Source organism: Tinamus guttatus, unplaced genomic scaffold (assembly GCF_059628265.1).
Source record: "Tinamus guttatus ecotype Peru unplaced genomic scaffold, ASM5962826v1 Tinamus_guttatus_pri_ptg001602l, whole genome shotgun sequence".
NCBI lineage: Eukaryota > Metazoa > Chordata > Aves > Tinamiformes > Tinamidae > Tinamus > Tinamus guttatus.
This window is the reverse complement of record NW_028290136.1, coordinates 5,079,909-5,098,293: the sequence shown is the minus strand read 5'-3', so window position 1 is coordinate 5,098,293 and position 18,385 is coordinate 5,079,909. Positions and strand designations below refer to the sequence as shown.

Below are 18,385 nucleotides of genomic sequence, written 5' to 3'. Positions count from 1 at the left end.
ACTAGAGAGACAATCATCTGCCTCAAAGATACCACTCTGTAAGAGACTTCTTTTTCTTTAAAGTTTAAAATCCCTCCAAAACATTGTCATGTTTCATTTTTACTTCTTACAGACTCTCTTATTTACAGTCCAGAGAATTAACAGAGCCCTCCAAGGATCCATACTCCTCAAAGTATTTCAGGACTTGGCCTCCAGCTAATGCATTTCACCACATTCCTCTTGACCTCCTCAGCTCATACATTCCATCTCTTGCTCCAAAACATGGCCAGAAATGTCCCCTCCAGGCCACCCATGGTCTAGGTTACAAGAACTTTTCCAGAAACATTTTCTTGTTGTCTGAGGAGAGAAGAAGAAAAATCGTGTACAGTATGCCCCATTGTCAATGGGACATTGACAGATGTTCTATCTATACCAAAAGGATGAGGATAGTTGATACATATCAACTAACACATACTTCCTGTTGTTCAAATTATTCTGTGTTGCTAAATTGCGTGGTTCTTCTCTGCCAAGAGAAATTAGATTAGATTAGAAAGATTAATAAATTAATAAATAATTATTATTAATAAATAGCCCATTATAAATTGACTTAATAATTTTTTAATAAATAGCCCATAATGTATTTCCTAATCCTAATAAGTAAACACCAAAATTCAAGAAACATTTTTGATAGAGGATGTTAAGTCTTCTGTCATCTTTTGTGTCCACCAGTTTGCAGTCTGTTTAAGATAATCCCTGACAAGAAATAAGGCAAGAAAAAGGCTGAGTAGGCTTTTGGAAAACAGCTGAGGTAGTCAGTGTGCCAGATATTTTATCCAACATCCAAACCGCTCAGTTGTGTTGACTATTCAATACTACCATTGGTCAATGACTAATTCAGTTTTAATCATTTCACAGGTGTGCTTTAACAAATGCCATTTAGAAAGCTGAAAAAATTTACTTAGTACATTAAGTGATCATAAATACTGCAAGTACACTTTAAGCATTTTTCTTCTAGATAGTCTTGCATTCATTTTCCCATGTTGTGATAACTTATTAGAAAATATTAATGGTCTACAGTATTCAGCGTAAATACAAAACATATCACATAAACAATTCCAGAGGTACCGTCATCTATTTTAAGAGATAGAACAGGGCCCTGCATGTTGCCTGGGAAATGTTGGCTTCACATGCCTTTTTCAGGTATAAAATATGTTGGGTGCTGCATAACATACAGCATACGATACCTGCCTGTGTAAAAGTCTTATACCTCCTTTGTCAGCCACAGGACTGGGTAACACCCACAAAGGAAGATGTAGTCAGCACATGCTCTTGCCTTTCACTGAGTGTGGTGACCTGAATGTTTCCCCACAGGATCAGAATACTTGGTCATTATTCTCTCAAGTTCAATTTTTCTAACCCACTACATACCTCTAAATATAATTCCGGGATGCAACTTATTTCTGTCAAAACGGCCAGAAGCGGTACAAAATAACTCCCTTTCAGACATAAACATGCTGCAAGTGAGCTTTTGCGATGATTCCTTGTGACTAAAATGCTGGCTTTTTCTGTTTACTTTGAACAAATAGAAACAGCATTTATGTATCAGTGAGTTTGCATACTGAAGTCAAAGAAAGTTATGTGGAAAAACCATCCAACTCCTGCCCTCATTTATACCTGTACAGATCCCCACCCTGGCTCTCAAGGTCAGTTAGGTGATGAAGACAGAAGAAAGAACAGTTTGGCCTGTACACTGAGTTTTTTGTATGTTTGGGGAAAACAGAGAGCTAGCAACATCCCTTGACCTAACTAGCACAGCTACTTTATTTTGCTTTACTGTGAAAAAGAACTTGGCATATAGGGACATTAAAGTCTTACTGTTGATGTTAAATACAACATCAATATTAGCCTCCACCACTTCCACGGGCAATCAGGCACTAAAAACACTATTGTAAACACCGCATAATAAATGATGTGAAGGATCCAGTAGTAGCACACAGCTTTTGGCAATCTGACAGGGCTGCTGGGCTGGTTCTCTGATCTGAGTATAAACAGACAGAGGGGGGAAAGAAAATCATAAATAAGTCATAACTTTGCATTACAATTCAGAAGCAGATGGTCAAAAGTTTAGCTTCCTGGATGGACAAGCAAGTCCCTAATTGAGCAACTCTCCTATGTCCAGGCTTAACTTCAGGCATGCAAGCAACTCCATGGGAGCTACAAGACTTCTTGTGCTTCAAACTGAGTTTGTGCTTACGCATAACTGCTGAGCCAAGGCTTAATGCAAGTTTCTGGAACTAACTTTTACAGTATTGAAAGCAAAACTGCAAACCGCCACGAGAAAACGGTATTTTTAGTGCCCAGAACAACAAGAGACTGATTGTCTGTGAAGGTTTTTTTTAGGACATTCTGTGAGCCTGCTTTATTTCTGAATCACCGGGGACCAAAGGCAGTGGAAAATCAGCTTTTAGAACGTATGCCCAGTGTAAAGGGTGCAGCCTTGCAGTGATTCATCTTCAGCTCCAGGTCTAAACTGAAACCTGGGATGTTTTTCTTCTCAGCTGCATGTTATTTTTACCCCTTGTAAATACACTTTGTTACACCTGGAATTTACCAAAATAAATAAAAAAACAAATAAATATGTGCATGTAGGGGGAGATAGTGAAAAGGCTGCAATCATGCTACTGAGGAGCATTTTGTCCAGCCCTGAGCTGAATCAGTTGTGGTTGCTGATAATGTCTGTTGACAAAAGTATTTCTCCTTTGCTTCTTGGACTTGCAAACATAGCCTTAATTCAGGATCACTTAGAGTCAATAAGGTTTGACAGCTAAACTCAGTGCTTGTGCCTATTGAAGCTGATGGGAGTTTTGCCAATCGCTGACTCTGATGAAAGCATATGTAAGTCCATAAATAAGTGTATGAAACACATTTTTTTCCTCTTCACTATACTACTATTTTCCCCATGTGACATAAAACACCTGTACTGTGTCAAAATGCAATGTGTTAGATAAACATAGATTAAGAATCAGCAAAATTTTACATTATCTCAGTAACATTCCTGTAAAGGAAAACTTTCTATTTAATTTATCTGAGGCAAATAGATGATAAAAATTGTGTTATCCAAATATCTACATAGTGCCTTTCTCAGTTAATTTAACAACCACAGTTTGGATAACTTACTTACAGAATTACTTGGAGGAAAGGGTTCTCCTGAGAGTAGAGCAGCATAAGACAGTTGCAGGTTTTCCCATTCATGGTTCCCTGTCCAGTCAATGGTTGGTCAGGCCAGGCTAGATGTTGCGCTACCCTGAACTTTACTTTTGTGAGGCTCTGGGGGTTAAACCAGTATTCTTTCCATAGGATACAGCTTCGTCTCCTCACCTTGCCTCTCCTCACCTAATCTCTACTATCTCATCATGGATCAGATCTCTCCAAAAGAGGGAACAGCCCCAGGAGGGCTGCCACATCCCCACCAGGTCCTTATGTGGACAGGGAGAGGGACCAAGTCAGTGTCCTCAACACAAATGTATTTTTATTCAGCCAAAATGACATCACATAAGGTCAGCTCACAATGTATTACAAGGCATGCTTAGGCTGCTTCCCACTCACTGCACTGCAGCTATTCAAGCTGGAGTGGAATAGGTTAGTGCTACCCAAACAAAAGGGGTTGCACTGAAAAATGTGGCCCTTTAAAAAAAAAAACAAAAAGAAACCAACAAATAATAACAAAAACCAGGACTTCCCTAAGACTTCTTTCTTTAAAGTTGTTTTTCAAAGAACACATGATGTATTTTATTCAATAATATCAACACAGAGGATTACAAATCTGCACTCCCAAAGTCTCTTCCCTGCTCCAGCACACACTCACTCACTCTTTGTGAATCTGTGGGATCCACATCAGCCGAGCCCTGCCATAGCAGTGACATGTAAAGAGGGGTCCTTTGGATCCCCTTTTCACACTGATGCCCAGGAACAACCAGACTGTAGAAACACCCCCGCACTCCCGAGGGCCTCACGGGAGCGAGGGAACCCCAGCAGCTTTGCATAGCCCAAAGGTGCGCTCCCCAGGCACCAGCCAGGCGTCCTGCGGACGGGAAGTGAAACTCTGGAAAGTGGTTTTGGTGGTGGTTTCAGAAGCCCAAGCATATATTTTGACTGAGTTTGGTTTCCACCATCCACTCCCGCTGGCCAGACCTGTCGTTAGGAGCTGCTGGGTGCTTTATTTGGGCATGAACACAGGGCCAAACCCTGGACACCTACCAAGCGTGACGCTCTCCTACAGGCACCTTCCCCTTTAGTCTGCGGGGCGAGCACCACCACTGTTAACCTGCTGAAGGGACAGCACATTTTTTATTTTCTCTTCCATGCCCTCTTATGAAAGCATCACTAAATCCTCCATAGAGGACTATCACGTAACAGAGACATTAAAAGCATAAAAGTGCAGGCAGGTCGCAGGATCCCTGGGCTGTCCGTGCACAACTGCTTAGTGAACTAGGCTGGGGGGCATCTTTCAGCAAATACTGAAACAAGGTGGGACAGCTAAGCAAGAAAGTGGATAGCGGAGCCACATCGGGTGCCCTCACCCACAGGAAAGGGGAGCACCAGGGTGGGAACGAGCGCGAGGTCTGCGGGAGGGAGGGATGTCCTTCAGCACGAGTGGTGCCGGCTAAAGCTGGCGTAAGCTGACGCTGAAGCCACAATGACAGTCTGTTTATCCTTGCTATAAGGTAAGTGTCAAAAGTAAGAAAGGAAAAACTAAAGCAAAGTCCCCTTGGGGCCACAGACCCTGGGAAGAACTGTGTAGGAGGGACGGAGCAGCTCTGCGACGGCCTCAGAGCGCGTCTGGCAGCGTGGTGGGACCATTGCACATGCCAGGCAGCTTCCAGAACCGTGCGCGGGGCTGCCTTCGGCTCTGTGGAAGTTCGGGGCGGCCATGGGTCTCTTGGAGAGCACAGGGCTGCCCTCAGTTATTTCTTTCAGCATGAGGAGAAAGTAGAAATGCCACATGGCAACACACACACAACTTTATTGGCTTTCTGCAAGCAAAACAAAAGATGCTTATTTATTGAGTTGCATATGAAGCAACCATTCACTTTCAATCAAAACAATAACTTCTGCTAATTGAAACAATCTTTTTTTTTTTTTCTTTTACTTTCCCTGGCTATCTTGCAGTCCCACAGCTGTTTCAAGCCTTAAGGCCATCATGGCAAATTAAGGCAGTCAGCGTCTGGCTCACTAGAGGCCAGTCAAGCTATAAATATTACCAGCCTTACTCTTTGTGTTCGCAGTGTGGGGAAACAGCTGGTTTAAGTTTGACTGCACGTTGTCATTTCTCCATTAGTGCAAACACTTCAATATTTCTTATGTGTGAGGTTGGAGTGAGGAAAGGGAAAGAAGGGAAGGGGGTCACGAAGAGCCAAAGCTAAGAAATGATGTTCTGTATATACATAATTTACAATTAGATTGCTGCCTGGGAGAATTCTGAAGTCTGATATGGTGATAGCTCGGCCAAAGCCACAATGACTTCCCAGTTGGCCTATAACTTTCAGGACCTATTTTCTCTTGTTTTTCTTTTATTATTTTTATAGAAATTCTATTATAATGGTAATGGATGACATTTCTCAAATTGTATTTCATTTCAAGAGCTTGTACGACGGTTGTATTTGTGGTTTCATAAAATGTGAGATACTGGGAGGCAGGGCCCTTCCCAAACCACATATGTGGGCCGGGATCTATAGAAGGTTAGCAAAGTACAGGCATAAATACAAAGTACAGGTTAGCATGCCAGGCATAATAGAAGTGACATCTTGTATGGAAACCATAATCCCCTGTGTCTGTGGAATGTCTGCTGATTTTCGTGATTGGTATTATTGGGCTGTGAAGATGATGGGTGCAAAATTGTAAAGTCAGAGAAGATTAGCCACTTCTCTTTATCTTACATTCTCTTTTGTCTCTAAAATGCTATTCCCAGACTTAATATACTGAACAGCCCCCACTGATACTACCCTGATTAAAATAAAACACCTGCTGACAAAGAGGACAGAAGGAGGCTCGTCTCATACGTCCAGCGGGTCAGAGACAGCCTCCTGTCAGTGCGTGTGCAGTGCCAGCACAGGGGAGCACCACAGCCCCAGGCTCTTCAGTAATGCCCTAAACATGGCAAATACAGTGCTAGAAATAAAGCAGTAAGAATAGCAAGAGTCATAAATAATGAGGACGACCATAACTCTTGCAGGGTTCTATATCAGTGTTTGAATTTTATATTTCACTATTCATATGAAAAATTTTATTTGCTTAACACAGTTGAAATTCTGACTATCCTCATATCCATCTTAAGCTCTGAAATCTGAGATCACAATTTGGGCATCAGTGGTCAATCTGAAATGTAACTGTGACAATTAAGAGTAAACACGTTATCTCAGAGCGGAAAGCTCTTTAGTTAGCACCTGGCAGCCCAGCTAAAGGCAGTCACAGTTGTGGTAGGCTGGAAAGATCGTTTGTTTTTCACTTTGGCAACATGTCTGTGTCAAGAACAGAGCCAAACCACACATACATACAAACACACACAGAGTGGATTTTCTGAGCAAAGAGCTGCTTCACGAAGCAGTCAAACATAAAGCTTTGCATGAAGATGATCCTGAATTTGCAGTTTTTCCAGTTTGGTAGGCTACCAGTCCAAAAACCACCCAATCAGTGGGAATAAAGATTGTCAGTCTATAGCCAGCACCACATCTTCTTACCCAGGATTAATGTTATTCAACACAGGCAGCTCCAATAAGTATATTAGGAAAGCCATCCTCTTAAGACAGGTCTCCCAGCTTTGCAGTACACTGACATAGGGCTTGCCTCAAGTCCTGCAGGAGCCAGAGAAGCGAATCCCATTGACTGCCGTACGGTTTGGGGCATGGCTGGCTGTTTAGTCTGAGCTGAGGCTTACCAAGACTAGCAGGGTTGCATGCCAGGGGCACGCCACCAGATGTGGAATGCAAGGCGCTGAGCCTCCGCTGCGCGCTGCTGCTTCAGCTGTGGAAAAAGCCGTGCCCTTGAAAAACAAGTGATGTCAGGACGGCCGCCGCACAGCGATCCTGTTTCTCAGCATGTTGGATACACGAAAGGTGTGTAAATACTCTAACTAGGTACACCACTGTCTGTACCACAGATGGCAGAGCAATGGTGAGGTGTCCACCCTAACCTAAAAAGAGCTAACCTGGACGCTGGGAACAGGACGGTCCAGGTGTGCTGGCAGTACCTTCTTCACAGAGATGATCAACCCCACTTCCCAGCTGGATAGGTTAGCAGGCAAATGGCTAGAGTGCCTCGGGTGCCTCAAGTGCCACCCACTAGAATTTGCTGTTCTGTATAGCATAAAGTAGCTGCCAATTAGGAGAGCTTGCAAGAGGGGAAAAGAAAAAAAAAAAGTGAGGACCCTCTGGGCTCATAAGAGTCCTCCTGTTTGTCATATGCATTCAAACAGACTGCTTCTGAGTCTCTTTGATGGAAATGCAGAGTAGTAACATGAAATTTAAAAAATGGTGCTTCCCAAAAGAGCCAGTGCAAAAGATATATTAAGTGATAATTTCAGTTTCAAATGGTTTTCAAGCAACAATTGGTAGCACTTAAAATAATATTCTGCACATGATTAAATCTTAATGACAACTAATTATTTCTGGCATTTCTTTAAAACTTCTGAATCAGCCAAGCTGATGTTGGAAAGCTTCTGCTGAGCTTTCACTGCAGCCAACTTTTGGAATGCTTTTTTAATGAAATCACCACACTGCTCGTGACATGTGAAATTTATCGATGGCCTGAATAAGACCCTATGTTCCACTTCAGCCTCCCTTAAAAAGAGAGATTACTTACCAGTAAATTTAGTTCTTCCAAGGTACCTTTTAATATTCCCACCCATGGGTTTCGTGGTGCACAAGCTGTGAGTCTCATAGACAAATGTGTTCAGAGCCAGCTAAGCAATCCACTAATTCAAATGGCCTTTCAAAAAGAACCCAGTGCCCAGAGCCTTTTGAGAGCATTTGTGCTGCAGCAAAATTTCACCACAACATGAACTGCATACACTCATGGTAATAGAATTGCTCATACTTAAGTCAATAAAATGTACAAAGAGCAATAAACAGAAAAGCAAGTGTGCAGTCTCCAGAACTTTACTAATAGGGTGAATCTTTTAGTCTGTGTCAAGACCAACAAACAGAAGGAAGCAATATTATCACACTCAGGTGAAAGATTCACTGTATGTCACAAAAGGGCTCATTAGATTTATGTGCCTGGAAGAAATATAATAGCTGTACCAACATAACAGATTTGAAGAAGCTGAATTTGATACCACATGTGATGATGTACGTTGCATATGTAATAGCAGCAAAGTAAATGACAGCCTTAATTTCAACTTTTCTTGTTATGCTTAGTCTAAGGCAGACCCTTAGGCTAAATTTTCTGGTGCTGTGCAGCACGAGTTAGTTTTAAAAATACCATCATTGTTAAAGAAAACTGTGCAGCTAATTCCCTTGGTAGCACCCTGAAAATAACCCTTTAATTTCTTTCCAATGTTACTTCTTCAATATTCACAGGAAAACCGGTTTTGAAAGCATTATGTTTTGTGATTCAATGAAGGGCAATTACAGCCAATGTATATCTGGGGAAAGGGGTGTCTAGGCACAGTGAATATATTTCTGTTGTGAGGGGGTACTCAATTACTGATTTGCAAGAGGTTCAGTACACTCCTAAAATGTTAAATCCTCTTCTAGGCTTCTACAGAAAATTAAATGTAGATAAGCCTACAAGATGGCAGGGCACCACTAAGCTATGCACATCACATAAATTGCAGCCAATATTACATATGTGGCAACAGCACACAACCTGTCAGGAAGTGAGTGAAATATCAACAAACAAATGGTGAAGGCCCAGAGGGACTCAAGGAACTCAAGGAAGGAACAAATGGTTTCAGACTTTCAAGGTATGAATATTGCACTGAACTGTAATGACCTGCATATTGCCTATACCAATCAACATGCTATCATAATATTTGCTACAATTATTTAGCAATGATACATTATTGATAAGTAATTTCACTTCATGAAAGGTTTAAGTGATACACACTTTTTTTTTTCTGAAACTAACAAGAATATCACATATGACGAGCTTTTAAAGTTTTAGAAGTGTTCTAACATTACATATGTTATGTACATGCATGTATATGAGTCTTAGAAATACCACAACATACTTATATTTACTTGGTAAAATTAGTTGGCTATTAGAAGTGTAATATCTAGATCTATTGTTTATGCCTGTGCTGGGTCTTAGAATAATTTTCCCACAAAATAAACAATGCATTTTAATTCCATTAATGATGTATTTTTAGTTGGTGCTAAATATATAGATAGAACATATATATCATCTATGTATGTTTGAAAATGTTGGTTCTGTTAACCTATTTTTATCTTCTTGTTGTCTATTACTGATTGTTTTGTTTATTTTTCAGCACGCCCTCTTGTTTTAGAAACTAGCACAGTATGAATTCCCGAGCTTTCTCCAATTATCAACACAGTATTGCTCTGTCATTAGGGGAGGCTGCAGAATCCAAGATTAAAAAAGCAAAGCTTGCTTCAAATACGGCAGGTAGGTTATTTTTAATTCCATATAGAAAGAGTCAAATTTCCTCCACTTATGTGTTCAGTCAGAATGTGAAGTTTAAGAAATCAGCGTTTTGATCAAAAATATTTTGCAAATTAATTTGCACCATCTCTCATGCCAGCACGACCTGCATGCAGTGGTTCATGTTGTGAAAGGATGGTCAGCACTGGCCTGCTCATTTTCCAATAATGATTACGTTAAGTAATGTTACGTGATCACATTCAGACAAAATGAGTCACCAGCTTTCTTGTTTTGCACTGACTCCAAATCTTAATACTGGAGTAGGCAGCTCTGATGCTGTTTCATTGGAGAGGAGGAACACAAAATCAGCTCTTTTCATCTTTGTATTTCTTACGGGCTTCAAAGCAGGGTAGGATAGGGCAAAAGTTTGTCACTGGGGTTTCAGATGCCAGGTGGGTCATTTGGTTTCAGGTACTTTGACAACTTTTGAGTGCCATCATAACTCTCTAGAGCAGTTAACAGCTCTGCTGCAAACAGGAAGAGGACAAATCTAAATTATGTCTCATGACTAATCCAGACCATACGGGGCCTAGTAGAAGGTACAAAAACTTGTTTGATTTGAAAGATTGATTGAAAAAGCTTTCCTCCAACTCTCAAATCATACATCCTTCAAAAAGCAGATGCCTTTTCTGCTAGTTATGGCACAGACCAAAAGACCAAATACATTAAGCAGTTCCTGCAGAAACTACGATATCTCTGAAGGAAAGTATCTCCCTGTAAAGAAAGCAACACAGGCAGTCTAAATTAACAACCTATTTCTGTCTACCGACTGTGCAAGGAGCCTAAGCACCTCCAGAAGCACTAATAGAAAACAGGACAAAGAACGGAGGAATGTTAAATACTACAAGGTTGCATTCAAACAGCCCTGTTTAATTCAGGACTTTCAAGCAATGGCCCATCCTTGGGGAGTGTTTTCTGTTCACATAGCTCAGATGATTGAGAAGGGATGATGAGAAGACGACCCCCTTCACGGATCTAAGCACATGACCCTCTTCCCAAGGAATACGACATATCCGAGCCCTGTTGAAGCTGGACTGCCACACAGGCAGGACCACATGAACTGTAGGTTCAAGCAAGATATGGGGAGCCTAACTCTGACCCAGGGACACTCTGCTCTGGTGGCTTATCTGGGGTTCTTTGCCCCCTGAGCTGCTTTTGTTTTTATCCCAAAACTGCAGAGTCCCCAAATGAAGGGAAAGACCCTAAAGTGCTGAGCACAGTGTAATCCAGCTGCATGCCCAGACACATAGTCCATCCGCAGCCTCCTTTCTAGGCTTCTCCGAGGAGCAAGGCAGAGCACAGGTGCAATAGCAGTAGTGTCCTGCAGCCGAGGACTTGCCATGCTCTCTGGGCCAAGGCAACACTGCAGGAGCCAGGGACTTCGGTGCCTGCAGCTCTCTGCAGTCTAAAATCAGGGCGCCTCCTGATCTCCAGTGACTGCAGACAGGCTGGTGGATAAGAGTGCACTTTCTACATTGTGTTCACATATACAGGCAGCAAGACTTCACCTGGAGTCTCAGTTTAACTGATCTCAATATAGGTATATTTTTTATACTCATTGAAGATCCTGGTCTCCTAAAACAGAATGTAATCCTTACCTGGGTAGCAGCAAAGATCAGACAGGACAACATTTCAGCTAACAAAAGGTAGCGTCACTACCTAGAGGTTTTGCACCTAAACCACCACAACACAGCAAAATACTCAAGATTTGCAAACTCAGCTCTAACTTTCAGGCTAGGTATGGTTGTCAATCCAGAACAGCAAATTCAGGATTTTGGCTCAATCATTTAAAAATATGACTGACCGCAGACTTCAGATGGATTTGTATCATCCAGATTCATATTTAAGACTTGGAAACATGTGAAAATAAGATTTGGTGCATGATTGATCTTAGTTATGTACAAAATTATAAGTTATTGTTGCAAATTTCAGCAAGAATTAACACAATTTTCTACTTTAACATGCTTTATAGAGCTTATATAGATAAAATGCAGCGATCAGTTTTCTTCTAGAAATCTCACAACAAACACTTAATGTTAGGGAGCAGGCGAAACTGCTTTTGAATCAACCCACCACCGGCGATTATATCTCTGTATCTGTTTAGTACAAAGAAACCCTTCACTAAAGATGGTTCTGAATAAGCAGGCTTATGAAAGATTTCCCTAATATTTATAACTGAAATTTCAGTCCACTGGTTATTCTACGTATTTCAAATCTTTGACTGCTCAATGCCATGTCCGATTTGACTTCAGTATGATTTCCATCCTCAGTAGCAAAGAGCATAAAGTGTGACACACTGTCAAACCTCTTTGCCTTGCTAGTAGTGCTCACCAGACGAGCACAGCAAGAGTAACCACAGTGCCTGTGGCAGAGGTTTTTCTGAGTTGTCCTTTTTTTTTATATTGGGAGATGAGATTAAGGTAGGTGTTTTGTGACACAGCAATGTGAAGAACAATCTTCACTGATACATCACCAAAAATTATGAGTAACTGACTCTTTCTTGACCTCTGTCCTTCAGTGACACCAAAGGACAACTGCCTTGAAATCACATCCTGTAATGCCTCTATGTTTGGTAGAGCCAGTCAGTATCCTCAAATCCATTGCATTCTCTTTCTACATAATCCACAAAATTCTCCTTCATGGTGACACACAAAAAAGAAAAGCCTTTAGACAACAGTTAGTCTGCTGTAGCCACTGCCTATTCAGCTAGTATATTTTTCTATTCTTTTCTACTCCGTTGCTTGCCTCCATCTATGTGCTGTTTCTTCAATGTAAAGCAATTCATAAATCCAACCCCATGATTGTGCTCTTCGGCACTATATTTGCTGTAAATATAGAAGTTAAATAAAAGTAAAGATCACTAACTTACTCTCTCTGCCATTACAAGAATTTACTTCCTATGCTGCCCAGTTTGGTTAGATTTAGTACAAAAGCAGCAGTCCAAATTACTATACTTTGACAATACTCCGGGTATTAGATCACATATTCCACATCCCCCGAGTGAATGTGTATAGCCTCTCAAAAATACAGTAAGCTCTCATTTTGCTAATTTTAACAAGTAGAACAGAGTATACATTGTCTCACATTATTGCATGTATTCTTTCACTGGAGTGTAATTCAAGTTTGCACCCCAAATTACCCCCAGTCAGAGGAAACTCAGAAAAGTATCGCAGAGATCTTGAGATGACTGTTCCTGTAGCACTGTTTGGCACACTGCAATATCTGAGACAACCAGACAGGGCTGGTAGACGTGGCACCCCACATACAGGAGACCTGTAGCCTTCTCGGGTAGCTGCTAGTGGCCAGGTGGGATATTTTAGGGCACCTAAGGGAGCTAGACTCCTAAGTTCAGGCAACTGATTTACATCCATAATATAAAATGCATACTTCAGCCACTGTAACACTGTCCTTATTACCTTGACCCGTTAACCTGATTTGGGTTACATTCCATCTTGATGGTTACTCTGGCTGGGGGCTGCGATAACCAGTCTTGCTGGGGAACACGTGGACTCATCTTTGACGTCTGCCCATATTCACTGGAAGAGGAGGCGGTCATCTCTGTCTTCGCAAGGTGGGGCGATACGTAGGCACACTCAAACAAGGACTGGTCTTCACTCACCACTGATAGTGCTTCCTGAAAAGCAGAGAAGTCAGCATGAGAGTGTTTCAGAGCAGATATTATAAAACCACACATGAAAAAGGGGATGCTCATCTCATGACAAAATGTACCACTGGCTGCTTATGTAAATGCTTTTTTGTTTTTAGGCATGCTACCTGTCCACAGGGGAGAGGATTCAAGTGCCAGGTGGGCTGTCACAGAGACAACATGTCCCTTGAAGCAGTGACCTGGTGAGACATTCCCTGCTAATGGCTAAAAAGATGCACTCACATGCTCTACTAAACAGTCAGGAAAAATGGCTGGGAGCTCAGTGAGAAGAGTGCAGGAAGGGCAGTGAAGTTCAGGCCTTTTACTTCCAAGATATGGATGGAGAGGGCCAGATTTGCACTGGGTGTAAACTGTCACAGCCGCATTAACTCTCCCTTCAAAAAACGATTAGAAGTTGGACTTTGCTGACTCACTGGGAGTTCCTCTTCCTTCCTTTAGGATTAAGGCCAATCGCTTTCTGGACGAGAAGTCGAGATACAGCTGGGTGTAACCTCTGAGCTAGGGATGCTGCTCTTTCTGTGAGCAGCAGAGAGGCAGATCAGGCCAGGATTGCCACCGCACTGGTGGAGGTGCTAACCGGGCTGGACACTGCTCCTCTGCGTGCACTGCAGGAAGACGTTGTGCCCATCAGCCCTCTCTCCCATTCTGAAAGACACCTCCTCACGTGCTGGTTAGACATCCCGCTCTGCCGCTATGTGGGAAGGACTTCCCCAGGCCTCTTCCCTTGCTGTGGTGACAGTGCGGCTGCTGCACCTTTCCGGCCCCGACCATGAGTTCAAAAGATGCATCGATTGCGCGGCAGCTGCAGTACTAGCCAGGCAGAGATCAGGCCCAGGAATTAAGTAGTCTGTGGATATATGTATGAGGGAAGATCATCCTCCTTCCTCATCCAGGTCATGGGAGAAGATGACTGGCTCGCGAATACTTTAGGTGCCCACCTGGTCCACCAGGAAGCAGAAACTTGTGGAGGGATCTATACTACCTAACCATAGGTGTCTAAGTGGGGTACACATGCCAGTGGGGTCCATGACTGTGTGAGCTGGTCTCCACTATGGCTCCTGCCTTCTCTGGGGCTGTCAGGACTGAGCAACCATGGGGACAGCAGGGCTGGGGAGCTGGTCTGCCAAACCCCAGCTCTCCAAAAGAAAAGCCCTCCCTCCATCTGCAGGTCCCTTATAACTGCGTAAATCAGTAGCAACCCACTGCAGTGTCACCTCCCCTCAGCATTGCCCTGACGTGTGTAAAACGGGGGGCAGCGTGGCACGTCTGTGACGGCAGGGCTGCTGCCACCCGCAGCGGAGTGAGCAGCGGGGTTGCCAGACGCGGGAGGTTTGGCGGCGGCAGCGGCGTGCCGAGGCGTCGCGAGAGCGGCCGGCGCGCGGGCCAGCTGGCGGCGGCTGGCTGGTGGCGCAGGGCCCAGCGGGGAGGGCGGCGGGCCCGCGAGCCCAGCCGTGTTTGGGGCAGGATGCTGCGGGAGCGAGCGAGCGAGCGCGTCCTCGTGGGGCGGCGTGTGTGGCCCGCGCCACGGCCAGCCCCGCCGCTCGCAGCCGGCCCAAGGGCAGCGAATAGCGCAGGGCTGTCTGTGGAGGAGAGCAAATCAGACAGAGAAAAAAAAAGAGGAGACAAGAGAGCCAGGGCAGTGGGAATCCTTGGGCTGCGGGACCGCACACCACTGTCTACCTTCCTGAGCTGCTTTATACAAGCTTCGGCAGTTACATGCTGCCTTAAAAACCTGGAGCCCCTGCTTTTCTCTCCAGTTACAAGGGCTGGAAGCACGGTTTTCTCCTTATTGCTTCTTGTGAAAATAGAGATTACCCCTTAATTGCATAACCTGGGGGGCTGGATCTCAAGCAGAGCTCCAAGTACCAGGAGACTTATGATGGGACTAACCAACTAACCAACTCCCTCTTCCCGCTGCAGGCCAAGAGGCAAAAATCAGACAGAGATTCGTCATGTTTCATTACTGCTATTTTGGATGCTGTTTGAGTGCAAAGGTCACCTCCAAAGTATCAGCATTAATTTAACACCCTAATTATGACCCTTATTTTCCACGCTCTTTCCCTCCAAACAACAAGCAGCTTCCTAATTGCTACATCCTGAGCCTCTGGGGGTGCGAAAGCGTTTCCAGGAGAAGGGAGAAATGCTAGAATAATACGTCCCTTTTGTCACGTCTCTCGGACTCCTGTGGGTCTCTGGCCTGCCCAATCGTGCTAAAAAATGATCTTGCTGGTGGTCTGACACTTTCCTGATGAGCCATTTCTTCTGGAAAAGCTTTTCCAGGAGATGCATGGGGAGATGACTACTCATCCCTTGCACCCCAAAGCATGGCCAAACTGTACTGAGAGACAGCAGGGCGGACTTGATGTGCTTAGATGGTAAAGTAGCAGGGATCATATCACAAAAACTAAAGGGGGGAAAAAAAAGTTATGCTAGAGGGGGAAAGAAATCTACCACTATACTCAATGCAACTTTTTCAAGAAGATATAAATTTACAGCCTGGCCAAGGAATCACAGTATATCCAGTTGCTGAGACAACTTGCTGCACTGTTCCCTCTCTTCTGCCCCACTGGAGAGTTAATATATGTGCAGAATAACATGTTGTGTAATGTTAATTTTGGAAGTGCTAGCTAGAGCAAATACATGAAAGAGTGAACAGTACAAGAGGAAGCAGATATGAGATTGCAGATATAAAAGACGAAATAAGATTTTACTCTGTAAACCACTGAGTAATAAATATTTTCAAAACAGGCATCCATAATGGCTATATTTCTTACCCTCTCACACATAAGTGAAGAAAAGCAATCTTACTCTGCTCCCTATTGAGCCTGGCTCCACCTAATATAAGTTAATTTAGGAATACTTAGAGTAAGCATAAATTTAAACCCCCAAAGCTGTGGATTGCTTTAGTAATAACAGTAAACATTGCCTATGCTATGGATGCATATTATGTTACACAAAGAGAGAAAGTAAACACATTTTAACTTCCTGAGGAGGACAGTGAAAGCCAGAAATATGATGCCAATTAATAGCAGTTATACAAATATATAAAAGACTATGGCAAAAACAAGACAAACATAAATGAACCCAGGAGACAGACCATGACTTCACATTTCCCAAAAGAGTGTCCAGTTAAAAATGAAGAAAAAATATGCAACTTGCTAGCTAGGTCTTTATTCTAATTTAGTAACAAACACTTCTCTGTACTCCATCCTTCTCTGTACTCCATCCTGTTATTACTGCATACTGTGCACTGTATAATAGTGTCTTCTCTGATGTTTTACTCTGAGCCTTCATTGACTTCCACTGGGATATCCTGAAGGACACTAGGACATGTATTACTCATCCTCCATGCACATTACAAAAGCTGAACTAGTTGACAAAGCTTTTGCATAATTTTGAGGAGTCAGCATAACTAGAGAACACGGCCTAAACTAGAATTAGCACAACTTCCTCCTTAACTATCTTTTTTTCTCCTCTTGCACACAAGCAAGATTGAGGTTTCACTGTGGGAAACATGGAAACTATGTTTAGCATCTGCTCTGATGCCAGGGTTGAGTACTCAAGCAGTTGCACCTCTGCTATCTTTTCCAAATGCACTCAGGGCCACTGATGTCAACTTATCAGCAACCACAACGGGGGATATACCTGGTCTTTGCATACCCTCAAACACAGAGAGAAGTGGGAGCTGTGTGTCACGGGTTTGTAATTGCTGACCTTTCCTTTCTTCCCCCTACTAAGCTCGAAACAAGAGGCGCTCTGGGCACTGAGTAGCCTGAGCACTTCAAACGCTGCAGACCATACAGTACACACAGAGCAATCAGCTAATATAAACTGAGGTAACCCCATGTGAAATTCATACTGTGGGATAGCCTAGAAATAATGTCAAGAAATGTGAAACATTTCTCAGCTATATAAAACTATCCATTGCATGACGTAATTCGGTATCTCGGAAACAGAATATATCCTTCAACTGCTCATTTTATGCTTCCTTTCAACTTGTCTATGCTTCATTTCTCTTTACTGACTAAAGCCTAGAAGCATTAACCCTGTGGAAGTTGTAGAGGGAGGCTTTAACAGCAAACTATATATAGTACTGCTGATGAAACACGGTATGGGTAATTCTTGCCTAAAACTGGAGTTTTAGAAGTGCATTTTCCACACTCATCATAAAATCAAGCTCCTGGACCAAATGTAATATAAAAATTGTCAGTATTTACCGTTATGAAGAATAGCTGCATGGTCTGGCCACATATAAACATAGACAAATATATTAATACTGACAACGTCTGGCAAAGGTCTTTTTACATATGGATGCCAGTTCTATTTCTAGTAAATGCCTTTTGTTGTTCATTTACATGATAATCTATTTTTCTCATCCATATTAATGCTGGTACTGGAGCAGTTTGGCAACATCAAGCAAGTGGGATAAAGTAAAGTAAACATTAATAAATATTATAAAATAAATGCATTACAAGGCTCCATTCAATCGTGCCAACTTTTGTACCTTTAAGGGAATAGTTTTAATATTGGATTGGTCATTTTCCTGGATTTCTGGACATGTTATTTTCATGATATCTCAGAAATAAAGCCTTTCCTTTTCAGTGTTTGGAGTAGTGTAGTATCAAGAAACCAACACATATTACATACAAAGGCAGGTGGGAAGATTCTTTCATTCGTATTTGTGAAGTAGGAGAGCTTGTACTGTTACCTGAGATAAGTATTAGACATTTCTAATGTCAGATGAAAAGATATTTCACCTTTTTTTTCTACATCTGTCCTCTCATGATGTCACCAGCAAAACTAGAAAATCCTTTTCTTCAGTAAGAGTTTTTCATTTTTTTCCCTTGTAGTATGCCAAATATGGCTTTTCATATGGACTTTCTGTACTAATGATAAAAGAACAGAATGTCTCTCTGTATTTGGTTTTGATTTACACTGTGGTAAAAAAAAAAAAAAAAAAAAACCCTCCAAAAAAAAAAAAAAAAACAGACCTACAAATCAGTAGAACAATAGGTGCAGCAACGCCTTTAAAGTAGGCATAGGGTCATTGGGACAAAGGTGTTTATTTAATAAAATACC

General features: G+C 42.5%; 1 protein-coding gene across 3 annotated transcripts in view; it reads right to left on the bottom strand.

Moving 5' to 3' along the window:
* Positions 1 to 18,385, bottom strand: part of ERG (ETS transcription factor ERG) — a 137,649-nt gene that overhangs the window by 17,960 nt on the left and 101,304 nt on the right. For all 3 annotated transcript variants that reach the window (XM_088539345.1, XM_088539347.1, XM_010228372.2), the window contains one exon: positions 13,056 to 13,273. In XM_088539345.1, the coding sequence (XP_088395471.1) occupies positions 13,056 to 13,273 (218 nt within the window). The remainder of the gene's footprint in view (positions 1 to 13,055; positions 13,274 to 18,385) is intronic.